Source organism: Erpetoichthys calabaricus, chromosome 2 (assembly GCF_900747795.2).
Source record: "Erpetoichthys calabaricus chromosome 2, fErpCal1.3, whole genome shotgun sequence".
In the NCBI taxonomy this organism is placed as follows: Eukaryota; Metazoa; Chordata; class Cladistia; order Polypteriformes; family Polypteridae; genus Erpetoichthys; species Erpetoichthys calabaricus.
In genome coordinates this window covers 333,971,403-333,994,625 of record NC_041395.2, presented here as the reverse complement: position 1 = coordinate 333,994,625, position 23,223 = coordinate 333,971,403, and the positions used below count along the sequence as shown (strand labels likewise).

Below are 23,223 nucleotides of genomic sequence, written 5' to 3'. Positions count from 1 at the left end.
TCCAATAAAATAAAAAGAGGAATAACCTTGGAGGTCAATCATCACCCTGAAAGCGGATAGTAGACGTCACGCAGTATATGTGTACCAAATTTCAGGTAAATAGTTCAAACGGTTTGCGAGCTACAGGTGATTTAAAATCCTGGACAGACAAATGGACAGCCACGGTAGAGTATTATACAAGAAGATTTTACAGAAAAATATTTAAAATGAGGTAAAATTACTGTACAGTCATACGCCGATTTACGGCCAATCGAATTGAAGCAATTCAAACTTAGTGCCGAGGGCGATAGGAGAACAATAGGGAAAAAATGTTCTAGAAATTGCCAAAACTAGCCACAATAATAAATCTTTGGTAATTATTTCTTCACAGGGTCTCATATGTTTTCTGACTCTTGGAGGGCCCTTTAAGGTTTGTTTTGACTGGTGCTGCACCACATGGCTAATTGTTACGTATTTGGCCCACACCAGTGTTTCTCAACCTTTATGGTCCTGCACTTTAGTTTTGCCTAATGTTTGTGTGAAATTTACCCTTAACAAGTTTCCAGCTGTGTCCCCATGTTCTTGATGAACTCATTTTAAAGTCACCGTCTCGATCCACTGCACTAATTCCCTTCATAATTTTAAACACTTCAGTCAGGTCTCCTCTTAATCTCCTTTTTCTTAAACTGTAAAGGCTCAGCTCTTTTAACCTCCTTAGCGTTTTTTCCAAGAAAAAACCTGTAAAAAGTGAAAATGACATATTTATTAAATCTCATCTTTTTACTATAAAACATGCAAAACACTGAAAGTACAAAGTCAGAAGTGTAGAAACTATAATAATGATACAAATAATAATACTAGTACACTATATATTGTCAAAATGTGCAGTTTGTGTGGTATATCTTGAAGCGCAGTGAAATACACAATCCAACATCACATTCTGGACAGTAACAGAGTGATTCTTTGTGGATTTCCTTTCCAGACTAATCAGCTGTTTAACAGCACACTGCACTTTTGTGATTGACATGAGCGTCACGTTCAGATTCATCAGAATTCCTTTTGATTTCACTGTCCGTTTCAGTTTCACTGCCTAAAAACAGATTAACTTTGTCATCACTGCTTGTATCACTGTCAAGAGCGTGCGACACCTGGCCTGCTGAAAAACGTTTCTTATGATTCACCATTATGAGGCTAGGAGAAGACGTGTCTGCACTGTTGCACTGTTAACTCTCGGGCCTGACGCTTACGCAAGACATGGCAATATTGTTTCCAGACCAGAGCTCAGCACTAATGTTGTTTCCACTTTTGCATCCCAAGTAATCCTCAGGTGTGACGCGTATGTGAGATGCGTCTTTACAGTTGCCCGAGTGATGCTTGGGACTAACGCTAAAGAGGTTAATGCTTCCTCATAACTCATCCCCTGTAGCCCTGGAATCTGCTTAGTCGCTCTTCTCTGGACTTTTTCCAACACTGCTTTGTCCTTTTGTTATTATGATGTGCCACGTGGCTAATTGTTATGCATTCAGCCCACACCTCCTTCCTTACACCAGTGTTTCTCAGCCTTTATGGTCTCACACCTTAGTTTTGCCTTTTTAAATTCATTGATGAATTGTAAACCGCCCTCTTGGTGTAACAAGCTCACTTACAAATGGGCAAACATATCGCACACCACTGGAGATCACTCAGGCAACCCACTCGTGAAGCATAGTATATGCTATATCTATATATCTCTCTATATATATCTATATCTATATATCTACTGTATATCTATATCTGTCTATATACAGTGGGGCAAAAAAGTATTTAGTCAGCCACCAATTGTGCAAGTTCTCCCACTTTAAAAGATGAGAGAGGCCTGTAATTTTCATCATAGGTATACCTCAACTATGAGAGTCAAAATGAGAAATATATATTTTAATATATATATATATATATTTAATACTAGTATATACTGTGTGTGATTATATTTTGCATACTTGTCATTTCTGTTTTTATTTAGCATACTGTTTGTCAATTGGTAGGACTTTTGGATGCTTTTTATAACTCAGCTCATTATTATTTTGGAGAAACTGGGTGAATAGGATTTTTGAGCTTTGTTGGACTGAATTACCTGTTCTCGTTAATATTCTTCTAATATTCTGAGGGGCAAGCAAGTCCGAGTTTCATTGTACATTATAGACGTGACTTTTCCCTTAACATTTCTCTAAAGAAACTTCATTTCCCAGTCGCCAACAGGGCACGCATGCCTATTTGTGCTCACAAGTGACAAGCTCGCAGACGGAAGTGACCTACAACTTCCTGTTTAGAGGTGGTGGCGTCATCATGGTTGGTCATTTTATGGTTTAGTTTTCTTTCCCTCGTTCTTGATATTAATGGGGAAACGACACTGGACCCGTGTGTGAATTTTTAATTGCAGCTGGAAGTGAAACGGGTGGTTGTATATTCTCTCCTGAGGTGAGCGCGACCTGGGCGTGTGAAAGGAGGACGAGGCTGAGTTGTCGAGCGCCGGTAGTTAGAGCGAGCGGGCCTCGGGAGTTCGGCTCTTTCATCTGCTGTATCGATTACGAAGAACGACCGGCTCCCGGAAATCAGCTGTGGTCATGGCGTCTGTCACGGAAAGCACCCTGAAGAAAATGCTGTCTAAGGTGAGTAGGACGGGGCCACCGATGTAAGTAAGTACTGAAGTGTCACGTCGATTTGCACATTTCTTTACGTGGTTAAAGTGACTCGGGAGCTTATTTAGGCAGACTTTAATATATATAGCGCCTTGCTGGAGTGATATCATCCTGAGGTTCTTTGTATAATATTTATTATTGTGTGTTTGGAAGACACCTTTGTCAAACTTGCCCTACACGTTCATGAACACCTTACAGTAGTTTACCGGCATTTGTAACTGTCAGCGCTCCAGCAGGATAACCGACTGGCTAACTCGAGCCGGCAGCCTGCTGCGCCTGACTGACTGGGCGAGAGCTGTTGACTCTGTCGTTTAACGCGTTGCTTGTCATCTCCGCACTCGCACATAAAAGGACTTTGGGAGTCATCCAGTGTGCTCAGCGGTGCCTCTTGAACCCCGAATCTTTATTTTTCACACTGTTGACACCATTCCAGCGCGGTACAATTGTTTCCTGTTTTTGAACATCCTAAGTACTGTTGGGTGAAGTGAATTTACGGAGAGAATCATCATTTGGAGATTGAAGTGACAGACATGCATCCATCCATCTTTTAAACCTGTTGTATCCTGAGCAGGATGGTGGGGAAGCTGGAGCCTGACCTAGCAACAATAGGGCACAAGGCAGGGTGAAAACACACACATGAGGGCCAGTTTAACATCACCAATCCACCTAACGTGCACACGTGAGGAAACCGGAGCACCCTGGTGGTGACCCCATGGGGACACGTGGAAGAACATCCAAGCTCAACAAAGTGAGGACCATGATACGAACCCCAGCCTCCTTGTTGTGAGGAAGCAGCAGCACTGCCACCATTGTGCTGTTCAACTGACAGACATGTTTTGCATTGAATAGAAGTTAAAAGTGGTGTCCCTCAGTGACCGTGTTGGAGTCACTGCTATGTTTGATATGTAAATAATCTGGAGTAAGAATATAAATGACAAGCGTGTGTTTTTTAGTCTGTTTATGTTAAGCAGTACTGGAATGGTAGTGGCTCACAAAAGAGATTCTGATCACCATTCAGGGAGTGGATGTGGAGGTGATACACAGCTACAAAGTACTTTTGGTGATAGGTATCCATATCAATGACTGGTCATGTAACACAGAGAAATTAGAGAAAAAATGAGTGTCATTATGAACAATGCTGCACATCCTCTCTCTGACGCAGTAACACCAAGGACTTACAGACAACAAATCGTTCAGCAGAAGTGTGTCAAGAAACTTTTTTTTTGGGAGGGATGGTGACGTTTTGTCCATTCTACCAACAGCAATACATTTGTATAGCTTCTCACTGGGGACTGACAAGTCAGAAGTTTTCTTTCTTTCTAATTGTGTTGCTTTATAGTCATTCTAGTGTGTGTGTTCAGGCCAAAGTGTGTGTGTTTATTTACTTATTTATTTACCTTCCTCCCTATTTGTTTAAAGAGCTGCTGCAAAAAGGCTAGGGATCTACGCCAGGTTGAATCCCGCAAACACCTGAAGTGACTCTACTCCATTGGGCCCTTGAGCAAGGCCCTTAACCTGCCATTGCTTCGTCTTGCTAATGACGTCAATCAATCCTACATCATTCTGGGGGTTGTTTGCAGGAGTGGCACTCCAGTCACCATTTAAAAAAAAAAAAAAAAAAAAAACCCTCTCTGAGGTGTCACCCTCTGCACTCGGCTCCCAGTCCAGGTGGTTCATTGTGTGGTGGGTGCTGCAACACACTACTAGCACATTCTCCCATCCTACACCTCTCTTTTCTGCAAAAAGCTCAATTTTCCTCTGGATACAAATAAAGTTCTATCTAAGCTAAGTCAAGTTCTAAATAATCTGTCTTATGCGTCATTCTGGTGTGTGTATATTTACCTACTCATTTACCTATTTATGCATTTACTAATGCTGGGCAATGATTACAATTTTTAATTGCAGACAATCACAACAATCACATCATGTGCGAAATTGAATAATGAACTCAAAAGTACTGTATTCCATGTACAGTCATATGAAAAAGTTTGGGACCCCCTCTTAATTCTTTGGATTTTTGTTTCTCATTGGCTGAGCTTTCAAAGTAGCAACTTCCTTTTAATATTTGACATGCCTTATGGAAACAGTAGGATTTCAGAAGTGACATTAAGTTTATTGGATTAACAGAAAATATGCATCATAGCAAAATTAGACAGGTGCATAAATGTGGGCACCGCAACAAAGATATGACATCAATACTTAGTTGAGCCTCCTTTTGTAAATCTAACAGCCTCTAGACGCTGTCCTCCTATAGCCTTTGATGAGTGTCTGGATTCTGGATGGAGGTATTTCTGACCATTCTTCATACAAAATCTCTCCAGTTCAGTTCAATTTGATGGACAGCCTGCTTCAAATTATCCCATAGATTTTCGATGATACTCAAGCCAGGGGACTGTGACGGCCATTCCAGAACATTGTTGTTCTCCCTCTGCATGAATGCCTTTGTAGATTTCAAGCTGTGTTTTGGGTCATTGTCTTGTTGGAATATCCAACCCCTGCGTAACTTCAACTTTGTGACTGATGCTTGAACATTATCCTGAAGAATTTTTTGATATTGGGTTGAATTCATCTGACCCTCGACTTTAACAAGGGCCCCTGTCCCTGAACTAGCCACACAGCCCCACAGCATGATGGAACCTCCACCAAATTTGACAATAGGTAGCAGGTGCTGTTCTTGGAATGTGGCGTTCTTCTTCCGCCATGCAAAATGCTTTTTGTTATGACCAAATAACAAATTTTTGTCTCATCAGTCCAAAGCACTTTGTTCCAAAATGAATCTGGCTTGTCTAAATGAGCATTGGCATACAACAAGCGACTCTGTTTGTGGCCTGAGTGCAGGAAGGGCTTCTTTCTCATCACCCTGCCACACAGATGTTGTTTGTGCAAATTGCGCTGAATTGTAGAACGATGTCCAGATACACCATCTGCAGCAAGATGTTCTTGCAGGTCTTTGGAGGTGATCTGTGGGTTGTCTGTCACCATTCTCACAATCCTGCTCATATGCCGCTCCTGTATTTTTCTTGGCCTGCCAGACCTGCTGGGTTTAACAGCAACTGTGCCTGTGGCCTTCCATTTCCTGATTCCATTCCTTACAGTTACAGGAACTGACAGTTTAAACCTCCTGAGATAGCTTTTTGTAGCCTTCCCCTAAACCAGGAGACTGAACAATCTTTGTTTTCAGATCTTTGGAGAGTTGCTTTGAGGGATCCCATGCTGTCACTCTTCAGAGGAGAGTCAAAGGGCAGAAAGCACAACTTGTAACTGACCACCTTAAATCCCTTTATATCTCATGATTGGACACACCTGTCTATTAAGTTCAAGGCTTGACAAGCTCATCCAACCAATTTGGTGTTACAAGTAATCAGCATTGAGCAGTGACAGGCATTCAAATCAGCACAAGGGGACCCACATTTTTGCACAGCCAGTTTTTCACATTTGATTTAATTTCATACAACTAAATACTGCTTCACTAAAAATCTTTGTTCGGAAAACACCGCAGTACTCAGATGTTCCTAGGAAATGAAAGACATACCACTGTTATCGTTGGTGTTGAGAGGAGAGTCCATTATTATTCAGGCGGAGAGGGGTTCCCAAACTTTTTCATATGACTGTATTTGGTTTGCAAATACTTTAAACAATTAAGGTGCTTTTTAACAGTAGTATTATTATTATGAAATTAGTAGTAGTAGTATTCCTTTTAACCCTCAGAAGCACTGAGGGTTCTCATGGAGAGCAAACACAAATATCTGCAGAGTTTCTTTGCAGCCTTTGTCGATTTTCATAAAGTGTTGAACTCAGTTGATCGAGCTGTCCTGTGGGACACCCTGAGGGTTTGTGGGATCTCCTCGAGGTTGCTGGATATCATGGTTGGCCTGCACACCAGTACTGTGAGTGTTGTGCAGTGTGGAGGCAGAACCTCTGTGTTTTTCCCAGTTGATTCTGGCAGAGCTGTGGATTCGGTAGATAAATCCTTTGACTCCAACTCCTTAGTTTCTGGTACTATTGACTCCGACTCCCTGACTCAGACTCCTCTGTATTTAATATTCTAATGTATAACCGTCATTTAACCAAGGAACTATTGGCTAGGAAGCTGAGACTCTTCTCCGTGTTGGCCAGTTTAAACAAAAGACAAGAACCCCTGAACACATAGCAGACCATAACACACACCTCCACCTACATCATTACACTGGTTTACACTCAAATGAACTTTGTTAAACACATTATATCTGAAATAAAATGAAAACACATTTTGTAATGTACCATAATACAGATTACAATTATGACTCCTCGACTCCGACTCCACAGCCCTGGATTCTGCGGTTCGTCAGCGGTGTGTTCTGTTCCTACTCCGTTCAATGCTTGTATGGACTGGGTGTTGGGTAAGGTTATGGGGTCCAGCGGCTGTGGGGCATCTGTTGGTGAAGAAAAATTCACGGATCTTGACTTTGCTGACAATGCTGTGATCGGGGCGCTCGAGAGACTGAGCGAGGGGTCCGAGTGTCTGGGCTTGCGAGTGTCCTGATAAAAATCAAGATCCAGGCCTTTAATGACCTCTTAGGCACAGCCATCAGCAGTGTGTCTGTCTGCGGAGAGGGTGTTGACCTTGTCAAGAGGTTTACTGACCTCAGCAGTGACATTCATGTCACTGGTGACTCTTCCTGTGAAGTCAGTAGACGGATTGGGAGAGCATGGGGGGGGGTTATGGGGTCGCTGGAAAGGGGTGTGTGGCACTCCCAATATCTGCGAAAGGGCGAAGGTCCAAGTCTTTAGAGTCCTGGTGCTTCCTGTCTTGCGAGACATGGACGCTATCCAGTGACCTGAGATGAACACTGAACTCCTTTGGTACTGTGTCTCTCCGACAAATCCTTGGGTACCATTGGTTTGACTTTGTGTCGAATGAGCGGTTGCTCATGGAGTCCTGAATGAGGCACCTTACCTGCATTGTGAGGGAGCGTCCGTTACAGCACTACGGTCATGTAGAGCGTTTTCCACCCCCTGAGGGTGATCAAGTTCATAAGATCCTCATTGTTGGGGACCTGAGTGGCTGGACCAGGCCAAGGAGTCACCCACGTAACACCTGGCTGTGGCAGATAGAGGGTCATTTCCGGAGGTTGGTGCTGACCGCGTGTCTGCCTGGCAACCGGGATCCCAATCTGTTTTGTTGTGTGGTGGGTGTGGCGACGCACTGTGCCAGTGCATATTCCCCAACTTGACTTGATTCCCTTTAAATAGCAGCAGTTAAAATATTTCTTGTAAATCTCAACTTAAACATTAATGCAATCAAATCAAATATAAAACCAAAGCTATTTGCCACTGCCAGGGCATTAACGTTTATCTAGTTTGTTATAGAAAAACTAGTTACCCTCAGAGTCCAGACCCACGATCACAACATTGTAACAGGCACCTTCTGAGCAACAGCAAGTTCACATTTCTAAATCTGTTTTCTTTTTTATCTGAACAGATACCAGCAGAAACTTTTTCTTTTACCAGGGACCAGCATAAATAGTCGTATGTTCAGTAGCAATTCTTTGAGGGCTAATATTTGTTTTCCCAAAAAAACTCAGTTTTCTGAAAAGTGCACAAAGCAATGTTTTCACACATAAATCAACAGAAAACGTCTGTTTACATGGTGGGCTGGCTGCCTGGCTTTTTTAAGTGAGACAGGTGAGCAGTGATGGCAGTTGAAGTGAGACGCAATATGGTTTGTACCTCCTGTCATCGCAAGTGTCTGTCCTGCCAGGCGAACGTTGCCATCGGTGCATCAGCTACACGAACGTGTTCATCACCACGATCAGCTGATTCCGGTACCTCACTTTCGTTTTCGATCTCCATATCACTTGCATCAAAATCAGAGTCCGATAATAGTCAGCAATAATATGAAAAAAATCATCCACGGATTATTTCGCTTTGAACATTCACTTTGGTATCTCTCCACATGCCATTTTAGAAGCTGTTTTCTCTACACGCAGGGAATCGAGGTCAAATCAACAAAGCTAACTTTCCTTCTAAGAAAAGCGTATTGAAAAGCGATGTAACAAGAAGATCACTGATCTCTATTGATCGCTTGCAGGGCTGAGGCTTTCAAAATAATAATAAAAACTATGTTAATGCACGATAAAATAATTGTCAGTGTTAATTAGTGAATGCGTTAACTCAGTAATAAAGCGTTAACTTACCCAGCCCTAGTATTTACTTATTTAAAGAGCTTAATAATAATAAATCTTTGCATTTATATAGCGCTTTTCTCACTACTCAAAGCGCTCAGCAATTGCAGGTTAAGGGTCTTGCTCAAGGGCCCAACAGAGCAGAGTCCCTTTTGGCATTTTATGGGATTTGAAACCGGCAACCGTCCGATTTCCAGTGCAGATCCTTAGCCTCACAGCCACCACTCTGCCCATGGCTTCTGTATAAAGCAATATTTCTACCCCAGGGACAAAAAAAAGGATCTATCTGTCTATTGTAATTTAACGAGTTACAGTCGCCTCTGTTTTTGCTGCGTACTGAATACATTTCAGGTTGAAATCAAAGGTTGGATATGAGACAAGTACTTGATATTTCAGCTTTTATTTCCTGTTATCAGCATCTAGGTGTGTTAAACAATATAGAAGACGGACCCTTTTTGTGTCTGAATACCAGATTTTGCAGACAAGCAAAGCTATAGGATCATGTGACTGTCAGGTATTTCTTGTTCCCCAGGTGTGTCCGTTGCGATTGACTGTTTAAACGGTAAGCAGCTCTGGAAGTGAACTCTTCACGTATGCGGACAGCATTGATTATTAAAAAGGGTACACATTCGTCGCCTGCAAGTCCTCACTGTTACATGTGTCCTAGACCAGTGTTTCCCAACCTCAGTCCTGGGGACCCACTGTGGCTGCAGGTTTTTGTTCCCACCAGCTTCTGTTTTTAATTGGACTCCTGGGCTAATTAAGTGAACTGTTATTTCCCAAGTTCTATGTTTTGGGAACAATATAGAAATTAGAAAACTTAAGTTTGGTTAAAAAAAAAATTATATATATATATATATATATATATTATTAAAAATATACCAAGCAGTTATATGGGAATATAAGAATGGTTCTGAGGCTAGGGATCTGCACTGGCAATCGTAAGGTTGCCGGTTCGAATCCCGTAAATGCCAACAGAGACTCTGCTCTGTTGGGCCCTTGAGCAAGGCCCTTAGCCTGCAATTGCTGAGCGCTTTGAGTAGTGAGAAAAGCGCTATATAAATGCAAAGAATTATTATTATTAATAATCTATTTTTTTTAACAATATTTTCATCTTGATTTTCATTCTACTTTTCTAGGTGTTCTAATTGTTTGTTTAATCCATTATTTACTAATTAGTGGGTCTGATGCTAAAGTATTTGCAGCCTTTGATAATTCAGTGTTAATTTGCCAGCGTGTCTGCTCTGCTCGTTTTTAATTGTCATTAATAAGATGCAACGAAGGGGAAAACTACACAGAGAAAGGGCAAAATATGACGAAATCAACAAAAGAGAGCAAAAGCACAAATCTTACTAAATGTCTTATAAATGTAAAAATCACACTGCTGTGCTTTTCTGAATGTAGAATAAAAGAAAAATAATACTAGCTAATTAAATGAGATTAGTGCTATCAGGTGTTGTCATTGATTAGGAATCCGGTTGGAACAAACCCCTGCAGCCACAGGGGTCCCCAGGACCGAGGTTGAGAAACACTGTCATAGAGCGAGGATGTGCAGCCTTGTTCACCATGGCACTCGGTTTTGTTTTAAATATCTCCTCCACTATTACATCCAGGGGTAGATGATCATGATGATGGTAACAGTGGCATTGCATCTTGTAGGACTTTACATCATTCATAGCTGATATAAATTATTTTAGCTCATTTAATCCTCAGATTTTTTTTTTTGGCAGTGGAAGCCCCTCTCCTAAAGGTTACAAGATAATGTGATAGTGGGTAGGAGTTCAAGTTTAAAACTGAACTTGGAGAAATTAGGTGCGTAATATGGGCAAGCTTTTTCCTTTTTCAGTTTTTTTATTCTATTTTAATTAGTGTTCCCTTATTTAAACTTTTATTTATTTTTTCTTTTTTTCTCTCTCTTCATCCTGTAAACCACTTTCAGCTGCATTATTTGTATGAAAATGTGCTATAGTTCAAGCACTTTATTGTTATTGTGTAACACAACAAAATTACTTTTTGTGACAGCCCCAAGGTGCATTTAAAGAAAAGGCAAAAAATTCCAAATATGTGATAAACAGTGTTAAGTCATCAAGTAACCAGAGCAAATTATTATTGCTCAAAGTACAGCAGCATAAATTGTTATTGCACCTGTTAATGAATAGTACATTCCATATTCTATATTGTATTACATTAGTATATTGCACATTACCAATATAGCTTATTGCACATGTTCAATTAAAAATGATCTCTGACTGAAGAGATTCAGAGTTCAGAAAGTTTATGGCAGATGGGAGAAAGCTCTTTTTTAGTCAGTTTGTGCGTACACGGATTAACCTAAAATGTCTTCCTGACGGGAGGAGCTCAGACAAAGAATTTCCAGGATGAGTTTTGTCCTTGAGAATGTTTTTGGCCCTTCTCACACAGCGAGTCTTATATAAGAGATCAAGTGATGGCAGTTCAGTCCCAATAATGGCCTCTGCTGTTTTTACGACCCGCTGCAGGGCTTCTTTAGCAGCCTTGGTGCAGCTGTTGTACCTGCAGGCAGTTAATTAAGATGCAGTTAGTTAAGATGCTCTCTATAGAAATTATCCAGCAGCTTCTGGGGGAGGTCAGCTCTCCTTAGCTTCCTGAGAAAATAGAGGCGTTGTTCTGCTTTGCCTATTATAGCCAAGTTGTTGTCAGCCCAGGACAGGTCCTCTGAGATGGTGATTCCTAGAAACTTAAAGCTGGAAACTCTCTCCACAGCATCTGCATTGATTGTTATCGGACTGTGATTGGTCTTTTTAATGGTCCTAAAGTCCAGAATAACTTCTTTGGTCTTTTTGGTATTTAAGCCAAGGTTGTTGGTGTTGCACCATGCTGTCAGATTCTGAACCTCTTCCCTATATGCAGCTTCATTGTTGTCAGTTACAAGTCCAATGACAGTCGTATCATCCGCAAATTTAACAATAATGTTTGATTGGTGGATGGGTTGACAGTCATAGGTCAAGAGTGCATAGAGAAGGGGACTTAGTACACATCCTTGTGGCACACCAGTGCTCAGGGTAAGGGTGGAGGATGTGTGTTTTCCCATCCTGACAGACTGGGGGCGGTTGGTGAGAAAATCCAGTAACCAGTTGCATATGGATGGAGCAAGTCCTAGTGCGTAGAGTTTTTTGATCCGTTGGTTAGGTATGATGGTATTAAATGCAGAGCTGTACTCAGTGAAGAGCATCCTAACATAGGTGTTGGGCTTTTCCAGGTGCGAGATGGCAGCATGTAGAGCCACACAGATGGCGTCCTCAGTTGATCTGTTTGACCGATAGCCAAACTGGTGTTGGTCTAGATCAGTTGGGATGGAGGCTTTGATGTGGGTGATTACCAGTCGTTCAAAGCACTTTGCGATGACACGGGTGAGAGCAACTGGTTGATAGTCATTAAGACAGGTTATCCTCAGTTTTTTGGGAACCGGTACAATGGTTGTGGATTTCAGGCACAAGGGGACTACACCTGAGGGGGGGAGGGAGGGAGAGAGAGAGAGAGAGAGGTTGAATATGTGTGTAAATACCTCCGCTAAGTGGTCAGCGCAGGCCTGGAGCACACGTCCTTGCACATTATCAGGACCTGCGGCCTTCCTTGTATTGATGTTTTCGAGTGCCCGCCGCACATCATGTATGTGTACGACTGCAGGCTGTGAGTCTCCGGTCGTGGTTATTGTCCTTGTCAAATCGTGCAAAGAAACTGTTAAGTTCCTCTGCTAGGTTGGCACTGTTATTGGCCAGTATGTATTGTACGTCATTTTTCTTTTTGTAATCCGTGATTAATCAGATGCCTTGCCACATCCGCTGTGAGTTTGAATTACTGTCAAAGTCTTCCTCAATCCGTTGTTTGTATATTAGTTTAGCAGACTTGATGCCCTTCTTGAGGTTAGCTCTGGCAGCTCTATAGGCTGAGGTGTCTCCTAATTTAAAAGCTTTGTCACTTTCCCTGAGCAGCTATTTGACTTCACTATTCATCCATGGTTTCTCATTTGGGTAGATCTTAATCCTTTTGTTGACAGTGACATTGTCCATCTGTGCTGTCATATATTAATTACTGTGTGAAGTACACTGTCTGGCCAAAAAAAAAAGTCACCACCTGGATTTAACTAAGCAAATAGATACGAGCCTCCTATTGGATAATTACTGCATGGGCGATTATCTTTCAGCTGGCAACAAGTTCTTTAACCCCAACTGGTGCAATGAGTTGCTTCTCATTTCTTAAACAAACATGTCGAAAGACACATCTCGTGGTCGTGGAAAAGATGTTAGTCTGTTTGAGAAGGGTCAAATCATTGGCATGCATCAAGCAGAGAAAACATCTAAGGAGATTGCAGAAACTACTAAAATTGGGTTAAGAACTGTCCAACGCATTATTAAACACTGGAAGGATAGTGGGGACCCATCGTCTTCGAGGAAGAAATGTGGCCGGAAAAAAATCCTGAATGATCGTGATCGGCGATCACTTAAACGTTTGGTGAAATCAAATCAAAGAAAAACAACAGTAGAACTCAGGTCTATGTTTAATAGTGAAAGTAAGAGCATTTCCACACCACAATGCAAAGGGAACTCAAGGGATTGGGACTGAACAGCTGTGTAGCCGTAAGAAAACCACTAATCAGTGAGGCAAACCGGAAAAAAAGGCTTCAATTTGCTAGAGAGCATAAAGATTGGACTCTGGAGCATTGGAAGAAGGTCATGTGGTCTGATGACTCCAGATTTACCCTGTTCCAGAGTGATGGGCGCATCAGAGTAAGAAGAGAGGCAGATGAAGTGATGCACCCATCATGCAAGATCTTGGTGAAAAATTAATGCAACACTGGATGGAGCTAAATCTTGTGCCATTGCAGAAGCTTATCGAAACAATGCCACAGCGAATGCGTGCCGTAATCAAAACTAAAGGCGGTCCAACGAAATATTAGAGCGTGTGACCTTTTTGTTTTGGTGGCGACTTTTTTTTTTTGGCCAGGCAGTGTATATGTCTCTAAGTCTGTCTGATGAGAAAATATATTCCAGTCTGTTTGTTCAAAGCAGTCCTGGAGTTGGCAAATGGCAGCTTCAGGCCAAACTTTAACAGTCTTGCTAATTGGATTAGTACTGTTGATAAGAGCTTTGTGCGCTGGAACAAGAAACAGAGAGATGATCAGACTTGCCAAGGTGGGGGCGTGGAATGACCTTATAGGCATCATTTATTTTTGTATAGATGTGGTCTAAGCTCTTTTCTCCTCTGGTTTTACAGTGTACATGCTGATAAAATCTGGGGAATACATCCTTAAGATTCGCTTGAGTAAAATCCCCAGCAATGATAAAAACTGCATCAGGGTTCGAGTTCTGTTGTTTACGGAACAATAATAGCAGAAAAGAGCACATATTCGGGGAGCACAAAGCCGCAGTGTCTGTGCGTGCCGCCATTGTTCCAGGGGAAAAAAAATAAATAAATGTTGTTGTTACTCCGCACATCTGTCCACTGTCTGGATGTTGACGGCACTTTTGCTCCTAGGCCTTTCTTATAAGGGGGACTCTCGATTTTTCAGACCTTCCATTGTGTATTCAAACCTTACATTTTTGCTTCCTCCATGTAATTATTTACATTTACTGACATTAAATTTCATCTGCCACAAGTCTGCCCAAGCCTCTCTGCTATCCAAGTCCCTCTGTGATGATTTAACTGATTTTCCATTATCTGCCTTTCTGCATAGTTTGGTGTCACCTGCAGACTTAATCAGCTTATTGATTTATGTTCTCATCCAGATCCTTTATGTATATTTTAAAAAGTAGGGGTGGCCCAATCAGGTCTTTTGTGCCCCCAATCTTAGTCACTTAATATTGATCATCTGTTGTTACCAAGTCTTGATCCAATACTGGTATTTTCCTAGATTATACAGCTGTACAGTGAGCACTTCAAGTACATTAAAGTTTTAAAATCAGTCCATTGTATATTCATGATGATTGAATAGCTCTGCAGTGCATAAAGAAAATGTCTGCCTTCAGTGTTCCTTAATGTGTTAATTTTTTTGTTTATACTTATACTTACTAAGGCACTTTAGCACCCAACCCCCAGTTGCAGCCAGTGTACCACTCGCGTTGTGAAGAGGAGGCTGAACGCACCGAAGGAGACGCGGTTGCTCCTCTTAAACGGTGTTACAATGGAAAACAAATGCCGTTTTTATTTATTCATTTATTTATTTATTTTACTTCCTCTTTGCTCGATCTGCTGCTGGCTTGCTACTGTGCCGTGTGATCTACATCTCATGCGGCGCTTCGATCATTTAAAAGCCTGTACAGCAGCTGTCTTTGTCATATACTCTTTGTCTTTTATTTCCAGCCTCGTGGTTAAATCTTTTGCCACAAAGTCTCATCTCGAAGGACGTGAATTCTGGATATTTTTTAGTTTATAATTTAAAAACTGAATAAAAATCTGAAAATCTAACAACATCACATTAAATTTCGATAAATTCTGAAATTAATGATACCAAACATAAATATGTAGGTTTTTAAAATAAGCTTGATTTAAAATGTGACATACAAACGTCACATAAAATCGTTGCACTTTTAGGCTTAGGGTTTTATATACAGTAATCCCTCCTCCATCGCGGGGGTTGCGTTCCAGAGCCACCCGCGAAATAAGAAAATCCGCGAAGTAGAAACCATATGTTTATATGGTTATTTTTATATTGTCATGCTTGGGTCACAGATTTGCGCAGAAACACAGGAGGTTGTAGAGAGACAGGAACGTTACTCAAACACTGCAAACAAACATTTGTCTCTTTTTCAAAAGTTTAAATTGTGCTCCATGACAAGACAGAGATGACAGTTCCATCTCACAATTAAAAGAATGCAAACATATCTTCCTCTTCAAAGGAGTGCGTGTCAGGAGCACAGAATGTCACATAGATAGGTGAAAAGCAAACAAATCAATAGGGCTGTTTGGCTTTTAAGTATGCGAAGCACCGCGGCACAAAGCTGTTGAAGGCGGCAGCTCACACCCCCTCCGTCAAGAGCACAGAGAGAGAGAGAGACAGAGAAAAACAAACAATCAAAAATCAATACGTGCCCTTCAAGCTTGTAAGTTTGCAAAGCACCGTGCAGCATGTCGCTTCAGGAAGCAGCTGCACAGAAGGGAGCAACGTGAAGATAATCTTTCAGCATTTTTAGACGAGCGTCTGTATCGTCTAGGTGTGCGAACAGCCCCCCTGCTCAATCCCCCTACGTCAGGATCAGAGAAAGTCAGCTCAAGAGAGAGAGAAAAGTAAGCTGGGTAGCTTCTCAGCCATCTGCCAATAGCGTCCCTTGTATGAAATCAACTGGGCAAACCAACTGAGGAAGCATGTACCAGAAATTAAAAGACCCATTGTCCGCAGAAATCCGCGAACCAGCAAAAAGTCCGCAATATATATTTAAATATGCTTACATATAAAATCCGCGATGGAGTGAAGCCGCGAAAGGCGAAGCGCAATATAGCGAGGGATCACTGTATAGGCAGTATATATATAAAACTAGGGGGCTCTGTCCTCTGCTCTCTTCGCTCACCAACCCCCGGGCGGGCACTACGTGCTAGGGACTTCACAGCTCTGCTGCTCGCGTATTGGGAAGCACAAATACAATTTAAACATGGGAATTGTTACATATGCATAATAGAACTAACTATTTTACATTACAGCGAGTAATTAACCATAGTAAAACGTAATAATTTGAAAGAAAATTGTTTCATATTGCGTTAGAGGTATTTGTTGCATTATGTTTTCATTCTGTTTGGCTTTGAAATTAACATGCAAATACTTTTTAAAATTACACTTTTACTGTAAAACTTCATTAAAAACAATTTTTTGAATTAACTTTTCATCAATATCGCATTGAATTTTGATTTTGTGTTTGGACTTACATTGTGACAACGTAACGTACGTATAACTGCCCGTGAGTGAATATTGTTTGTTTCCCTCTAATAAATAAACCAACTTTTTCGAATGTTTGTCCCTGTGATTTGTTAATTGTCATAGCAAAAGCTGTTCTAACGGGAAACTGTAAACATTTTAATATGAATGACATAAATGTCATCTGTGTAAGATGTACTACATTACCTTTCTTGTTGCCTGTTAAAATTTTACATGTCAGAATTGTTCAATCAATTTTGAATACAACTAATCTTGTCCTGTTGCATAGCCCATCACTCAGACATAAATTATGCAATAACATTACGATACATCCTTCTTTCAACAGTAATTCAGCTGGTGGAAGACTGGAGTTGTGTTAACTGTTGTAGATATTCTACGGGATATTGTAAGTTGATGTATTCATCTTCCGCACCATCAGCACCAACTGTTTCAGCATTGTCTATTGCTATGCATTTAACCGCAAAATTTAATTTGTTGTGTAACTGAACAAAAATTTTTGCGTAAATTCATTTGACTTCATCATTTCTCTATGCTAGATTGCCTGTGTACTCATTTCTTCTGTTGACAACCCTTCAGGATGAAATTCTTAATTTCGATTTGGACATAATAAGTCTTCTTTTATTGTGAACTTAGTGAGGAAAACGTAAAAATTTATAAGAGCTGAGCGTGCAGAAACTGTGTCGGACAAAAGCATTCACACGAATAAGAGGTGAAAGGACCGTAAGCGTGGGCCGTTAACCGGAAATGGTTGAGAGGAGGGCAGGACTTGATTAAATCTCTTAGCAATAGTCTCATCTCACCTCAAGATTTTTTTTTTTTTTAATAATAGAGAGATATGTATGTTACCAACAATGTGTGAAAAGCAAGTATTGTATAGAACGCCTAGGCATTCCTTTGAATGTGTCACGTTTTTAAGCAAACCATGAAATGTCTGTGTTACTTTAATTTGCTACATTCTTTCCCTGGGCATTGTATATAAAAACTTGGCATTATACAGAATGACTTGCTGGTTTGATTTTGGCATTGCATAGAATGCCTAGGAAATGTTTGAAATTTCATACTTTGACATCCCATTTTTGGCATTCTGTATATTCCTAAGCATTCTACACAATGCCTAATTTCATGGATTGATGGTAACATATAATACTGTGCAAAAGTTTTAGGCAGATGTGAAAAAATGCTGTAAACAAAGAATGCTTTCAAAAGTGGAAGTGTTAATCATTTATTTTTATCAATCAACAAAATGCAGTGAATGAACAAAAGAGAAATCTAAATCAAATCAATATTTGGTGTGACCACCCTTTGCCTTCAAAACAGCATCAATTCTTCTAGGTACACTTGCACACAGTTTTTGAAGGAACTCGGCTGGTTGGTTGTTCCAAACATCTTGGAGAACTAACCACAAACTCCATCAAATGTTCATAAGGTGTTTATCATGAAGATGCAAAGCTATCCTGCGTAACATGTTTACAAGTAAAACATACAAATTTTGTGTTTAAGCTAACAGGGCTATTTGTTTACTAAGCAGCACTGTCAAATTCTTCTTTAGACAGATGTCCTTTATTTATCCCCAGGTGGAAATTAGAACTTCGCAGAAGCTCAAGACAGAGAAATCTATAAATAATATATAAATAATAACACAAACAACAGCCCCCTTACCACACATAAGAACTTCTGGCTTGGATATTGGAGAACTGCTGCAATCAATAACAGGGCTCTAGGCGGCAGTAAGATGGTCAGACCAATCCAGATGTTCATTTGAATACAGCAGGTCCAGCTTGTTGTGTCCGAACATGCTGTTAGACATCGGCTCAGAATTACTCATCGTTGTGTTGCTGAGTTTATAAGTAAGCATCAACAGGACTATGCGGCTGCTCCTAGGCAGTAACGTGGACAAATTCAGTCAGTTTTTCAAAGTCTGGGTCACATATATCGGCTTTAATTGTGATGTGCTCACATCTCCTTCATAAGTCTCCAGACCCTCTCCTGCTTTTACCTCTCTGTCTGATCATATTGGAAGAAAACTGTCCTGCATTTGGATAGCGCTTTGAGTACTGAGAAAAGCGCTATATAAATGTAATGAATTATTATTATTATTACATAGCATCTTTAATACATTTAAGCTGGGTCTCCACAATAAACAAATGCCACAGTACCAGGGATAGTCCTTGACTCTTCATAACACATATAAGTTCGTCCACCTTATTTAAAAGCACTGGAACATTCCACATTTATGGAAACTGGCCAGTTCTGAGATCTTTCCCGTATTCTTTCCATCTTTGGATGCGCTGCCTCTGTGATAAGGTGCAACAGGCAGTGTTGAGCGCAGAGCTACCAGCTGAGTAGGGAACTTTTATTACTCTTTACGTGCACAGTCTGTTATATTATTCCCTGATGTTATAGATATAGGTAGCCATCCGATTCTTCTGAACCTCTTTATTCAAGTTGTGATATCTTTCAAGTTCCCAGTTCATCCAAAAAGTGGTTGATACGAGCGGACCACTTGAGTCTGCATCTGTGATGGCAGCAGTGTATCTTCAATTTAAAAATTATTTTAAGATTAACAGTAACAAGCCAGAAGCCACATCTTAACATGATCATTAATAATAATTAAATAAATTGGGCTAATAGTCTTAATAAAAGAATCTTGTCCCAGAAAAAGAAGAGAGAGTGCTCCTGTAAAAGGCTGCTGCTTGCGTGGCTCCCAGAAAGCTTTCTAATTAAAAATGTGCGCTGCTGTACTCAACACAAGCTCGCTCACCATCCAAACTCTGACAAGCAGAATCCATTTAAAATAATGGGCAAAATGAACATGGTCTGAATCAAGGTTATTATAGTTTACGAAACTAAAATCAAAACTGAAACTATTATTGAAAAAACATCTTCGTAAACTGAAATAAAATAATTAACAAACCCGAAATGAAAAACTAAAACTAAACAAAACTATTAAAGTAGCTGGAAAGACTAACTGAAATAAAATAATTTAATTTTTGTTTTTGAATGAATATTCTTGCTGTAAATTTTTAACCCTTATAACTTTTAACTCTAAAACTGATGCATATATTCATCCAGTGATTGGCGGCTGGTGACGGATGGCGGATGTTCACACAGCATTTGCGGTGACAAAGCGAGCTGAATACGTGCGTAAAGCGTGTTTAATGGAAATTATATAATTTTTTTTTCTTTCACAAATTTAGGTGTGAAAATGGATTCCACTTTAAAACTTGATAGCCATGTGAACGCAGTGGTAAATTGTTCCTTTTTTCAGTTCAAAAATCAAGCCTGTTTTGTCTAAACACAACCTTGAAACAGTGATCCATGCTTTTATTATAACCTCTCATCTAGATTACTGCAATGCGCTTCTTTTTGGAATTAGTCAGGCCTCCATTGCTCATCTACAGCTGGTGCAAAATGCCACTGCTCGGTTTTTAACTGGCACAAGAAAGCATGAGCACGTTACCCCGATTTTGGCTTCCCTTCACTGGCTTCCGGTTTGTTTCCGAATCCATTTTAAGATCCTTGTATTTGTTTTTAAATCCTTTGATTACTGTTTATTTGTTGGAACTGCTACATCCTTATGTACCGTCTCGCTCTCTCAAGTCAGTAGACCAGATGCTTTTGCATGTTCCTAAGACACGATGCAAACTCCAAGGTGATCGGCTTTTTCAGTTGCAGCTCCAAAACTCTGGAACGATTTGCCGTTGCACGTTAGGCAGGCTCCTTCACTTGCTGTCTTTAAATCTTATTTAAAAATGCACTTTTACTCCCTGGTCTTTAACCCAGTATGAGATGTTGACTATCTGTACTTTATCTCTTCAGCTCTTATGTGTTTATGTGTTTCTCTTACTTTTCCTCTGGTTATTGTTGGTCTGATATGTTGGGTTTTTATTGTACAGCACTTTGGTCAGCCTTGATGTTGTTTTTAAAGTGTTTTATAAATAAAAGTGTGTATAATATGTTTTTAGTTCATATTCACAGCTCAAAATACCTGATATTGTGAAAATAAATTGTTTATGCCTGAGTTGGAATCAAATCAATATGGCTGGTAGAAAATAACAAAGCCCAGTGTTTGAGAGTTTTGAATGCAATATTGAAGGCATTCATTATAAGCACATTGCCATTGGAGCAGGATATGTTGTGGGCTGTAGAGATTTAGAGTAAAAAAAACCCTCACACCTTAAAATTCACCTAGTTTTCATTACAAATTGTCCCATTCTGGGCAATAAAAGGAAAAGAAAAACTCAGGTTCAGCACAAATGACATAGAAAATATTTTAAAAATTGTGTACAATTATTCATATTCAGTACCTGGTTTTGATTATGCTTGTTTTTATCCGATAAAAACAAAATCAAATAGTAAAGTGTGTTGTGTAGTGTAGTAAGCTTCCACTAATATTAAACTCATATTATATCCAAACCAGTTAAGTGTACAGTTCTGTCTCATTGTGACAAAAAAACTAAACTCCATTATAGCTCTTTAACCATACAATAATTACTGAAACTAATACAGTGGAACCTTGGTTCACGACCATAATTCGTTCCAAAACTCTGGTCGTAAACCGATTTGGTTGTGAATCGAAGCAATTTCCCCCATAGGATTGTATGTAAATACAATTAATCCGTTCCAGACCATATGAACTGTATGTAAATATATATATTTTTTAAGTTTTTAAAAATATAATAAATATATAATATATATATATATATATATATATAAATAATATAAATATATAAAACAAATATAGTTTATTAAACCATAGAATGCACAGCGTAATAGTAAACTAAATGTAAAAACATTGAATAACACTGAGAAAATCTTGAACAACAGAGAAAACTAACACTGCAATAGTTCACGCTATAGCGGTACCAACCGCTGGCTAAAAACCCTTCTTTTTAATGAGTTGTAAGCACAGGGAAAAAAAATGAACATTTGAAAAAATCCGTAATTTAATAAACCACCAAGAACAGTAACATTGCAACAATGCACGCTACGAACCGATCGCTGTAAACAGAAGTGAAAACAAAAACAAGCCCAGTGCATTCTTTAACTGCCTTCCTACCTTATGCGTCCAGCTCTCTCTCTCGCGCTGCCTGTGTGTGTGCACCTGTCTCTCTCTCGCGCTGGCTGTGTGTGTGTGCTCACTCATGCTGCCTGTGTGTGTGTGTGTGTGTGTCGCGCTCTCTCTCTCTTGCTCGCTGGACAGGGAGAGACTGAACATGTATAAAAAGAAAGGGAAACTGGCTTGTTCGTATACCGAGTGACAGGTGGTTGTGAACCGAGGTAAAAGTTTGGTTAACTTTTTGGTCGTAAACCAATTTGTACGTGTACCGAGACGTTCGTGAACTGAGATTCCACTGTATATATAAAAATAAAATAGAAATGTCTTTGTAAAATAAAAACTAAATTTAAACTAAAAATACACGATGAAGGAAAACTAAAACTAAAGTAAGGTCAGAGAAAATATAGAAATATAACCTGATATAAAAAAGCAAAACTTTAATAACCTTGGTCTGAATGAATTAAAGTAGCTTTACTTTCCGCTTATCTAAATGCACAGGGCAGCTCCTCTGATTCCCTTTTTCTCAGTTTATTACTCCACTTTCTTTTGTGTAAAAGCTTCCTGTCTACTCTCTCTTTGGTAAAGTCTGCCTTACTGCTCTCTATTTACAGGAAGTTCACATGAAAGAAAGACCTGTGCTAAGACATTCAACTACCATTGTGCTTTGCATAAAGGAGCACTACTACCGCTAAATTACCATAAGCTTAGAAAAACAGATGCAGAAAAAGTCATTTCTTATGATCCGCCAATTTACTGATCAAGTTTTTTTTGTAGAGAAAATGGGACAATCAATCAAGACATTTCTGTTAAAAAAGCACAACAACCCCAGCACTGATCCCTGGAGGTACACCACTTATAAAATCGCCTAATTCTGAAAAAATGTCCCTGTACTTTAGTCTTTTGCTTCCTGTTTGTTGGATTGGTTTATTGAAATATGTTCAGTACTTGAAATGTGTTGATTGTTTGCATTGTTTGTGTAAGTTTTGGGACAGCTTAGTTTATTAGCTAAACAAACAAGCTTGATGCACTGAATGGGCTCCTCCAATTTTTTTCAAATTTCAAAGTTTTGAACAAATTTGTTTCCAAAGTCTTATGCTCAGGAATTTTTCTTGCTTGAACTCCTGCAAACATAAATATTTTGTTTTCCTTTCTTTTTTAGTACAAATACAGAGACTTGACGGTTCGTGAAGTCACCAATGTAATCTCTCATTACAAGGACTTGAAGCCTAGTATGGATGCTTATGGTAAGTTGGCCGGTTACCAAGTCAGTGGAGGTGAGGACTGCCGTTATGTAACTGTCACAGAAAATGAAGGATCTGTGCAGCCTGCACTTATATTACATGAGCTGTGCTCTTTATCATTGTTGTATTGTGTTTGACAGATGTTCTTATTTTGACATCTTACTTTATATTCTGATGTTGGGCAGTGCAGTGGTTCCTT

At 39.9% G+C, this 23,223-nt stretch overlaps 1 protein-coding gene across 1 annotated transcript in view; it reads left to right on the top strand.

Moving 5' to 3' along the window:
• Positions 1-2,265: 2,265 nt before the first annotated feature.
• tsg101a (tumor susceptibility 101a) overlaps positions 2,266-23,223 on the top strand; it is a 60,423-nt gene continuing 39,465 nt past the window's right edge. The window contains exons 1-2 of the mRNA XM_028796044.2: positions 2,266-2,624; positions 22,943-23,027. Coding sequence (XP_028651877.1) covers positions 2,580-2,624; positions 22,943-23,027 — 130 coding nt within the window. The 5' untranslated portion in view covers positions 2,266-2,579. The remainder of the gene's footprint in view (positions 2,625-22,942; positions 23,028-23,223) is intronic.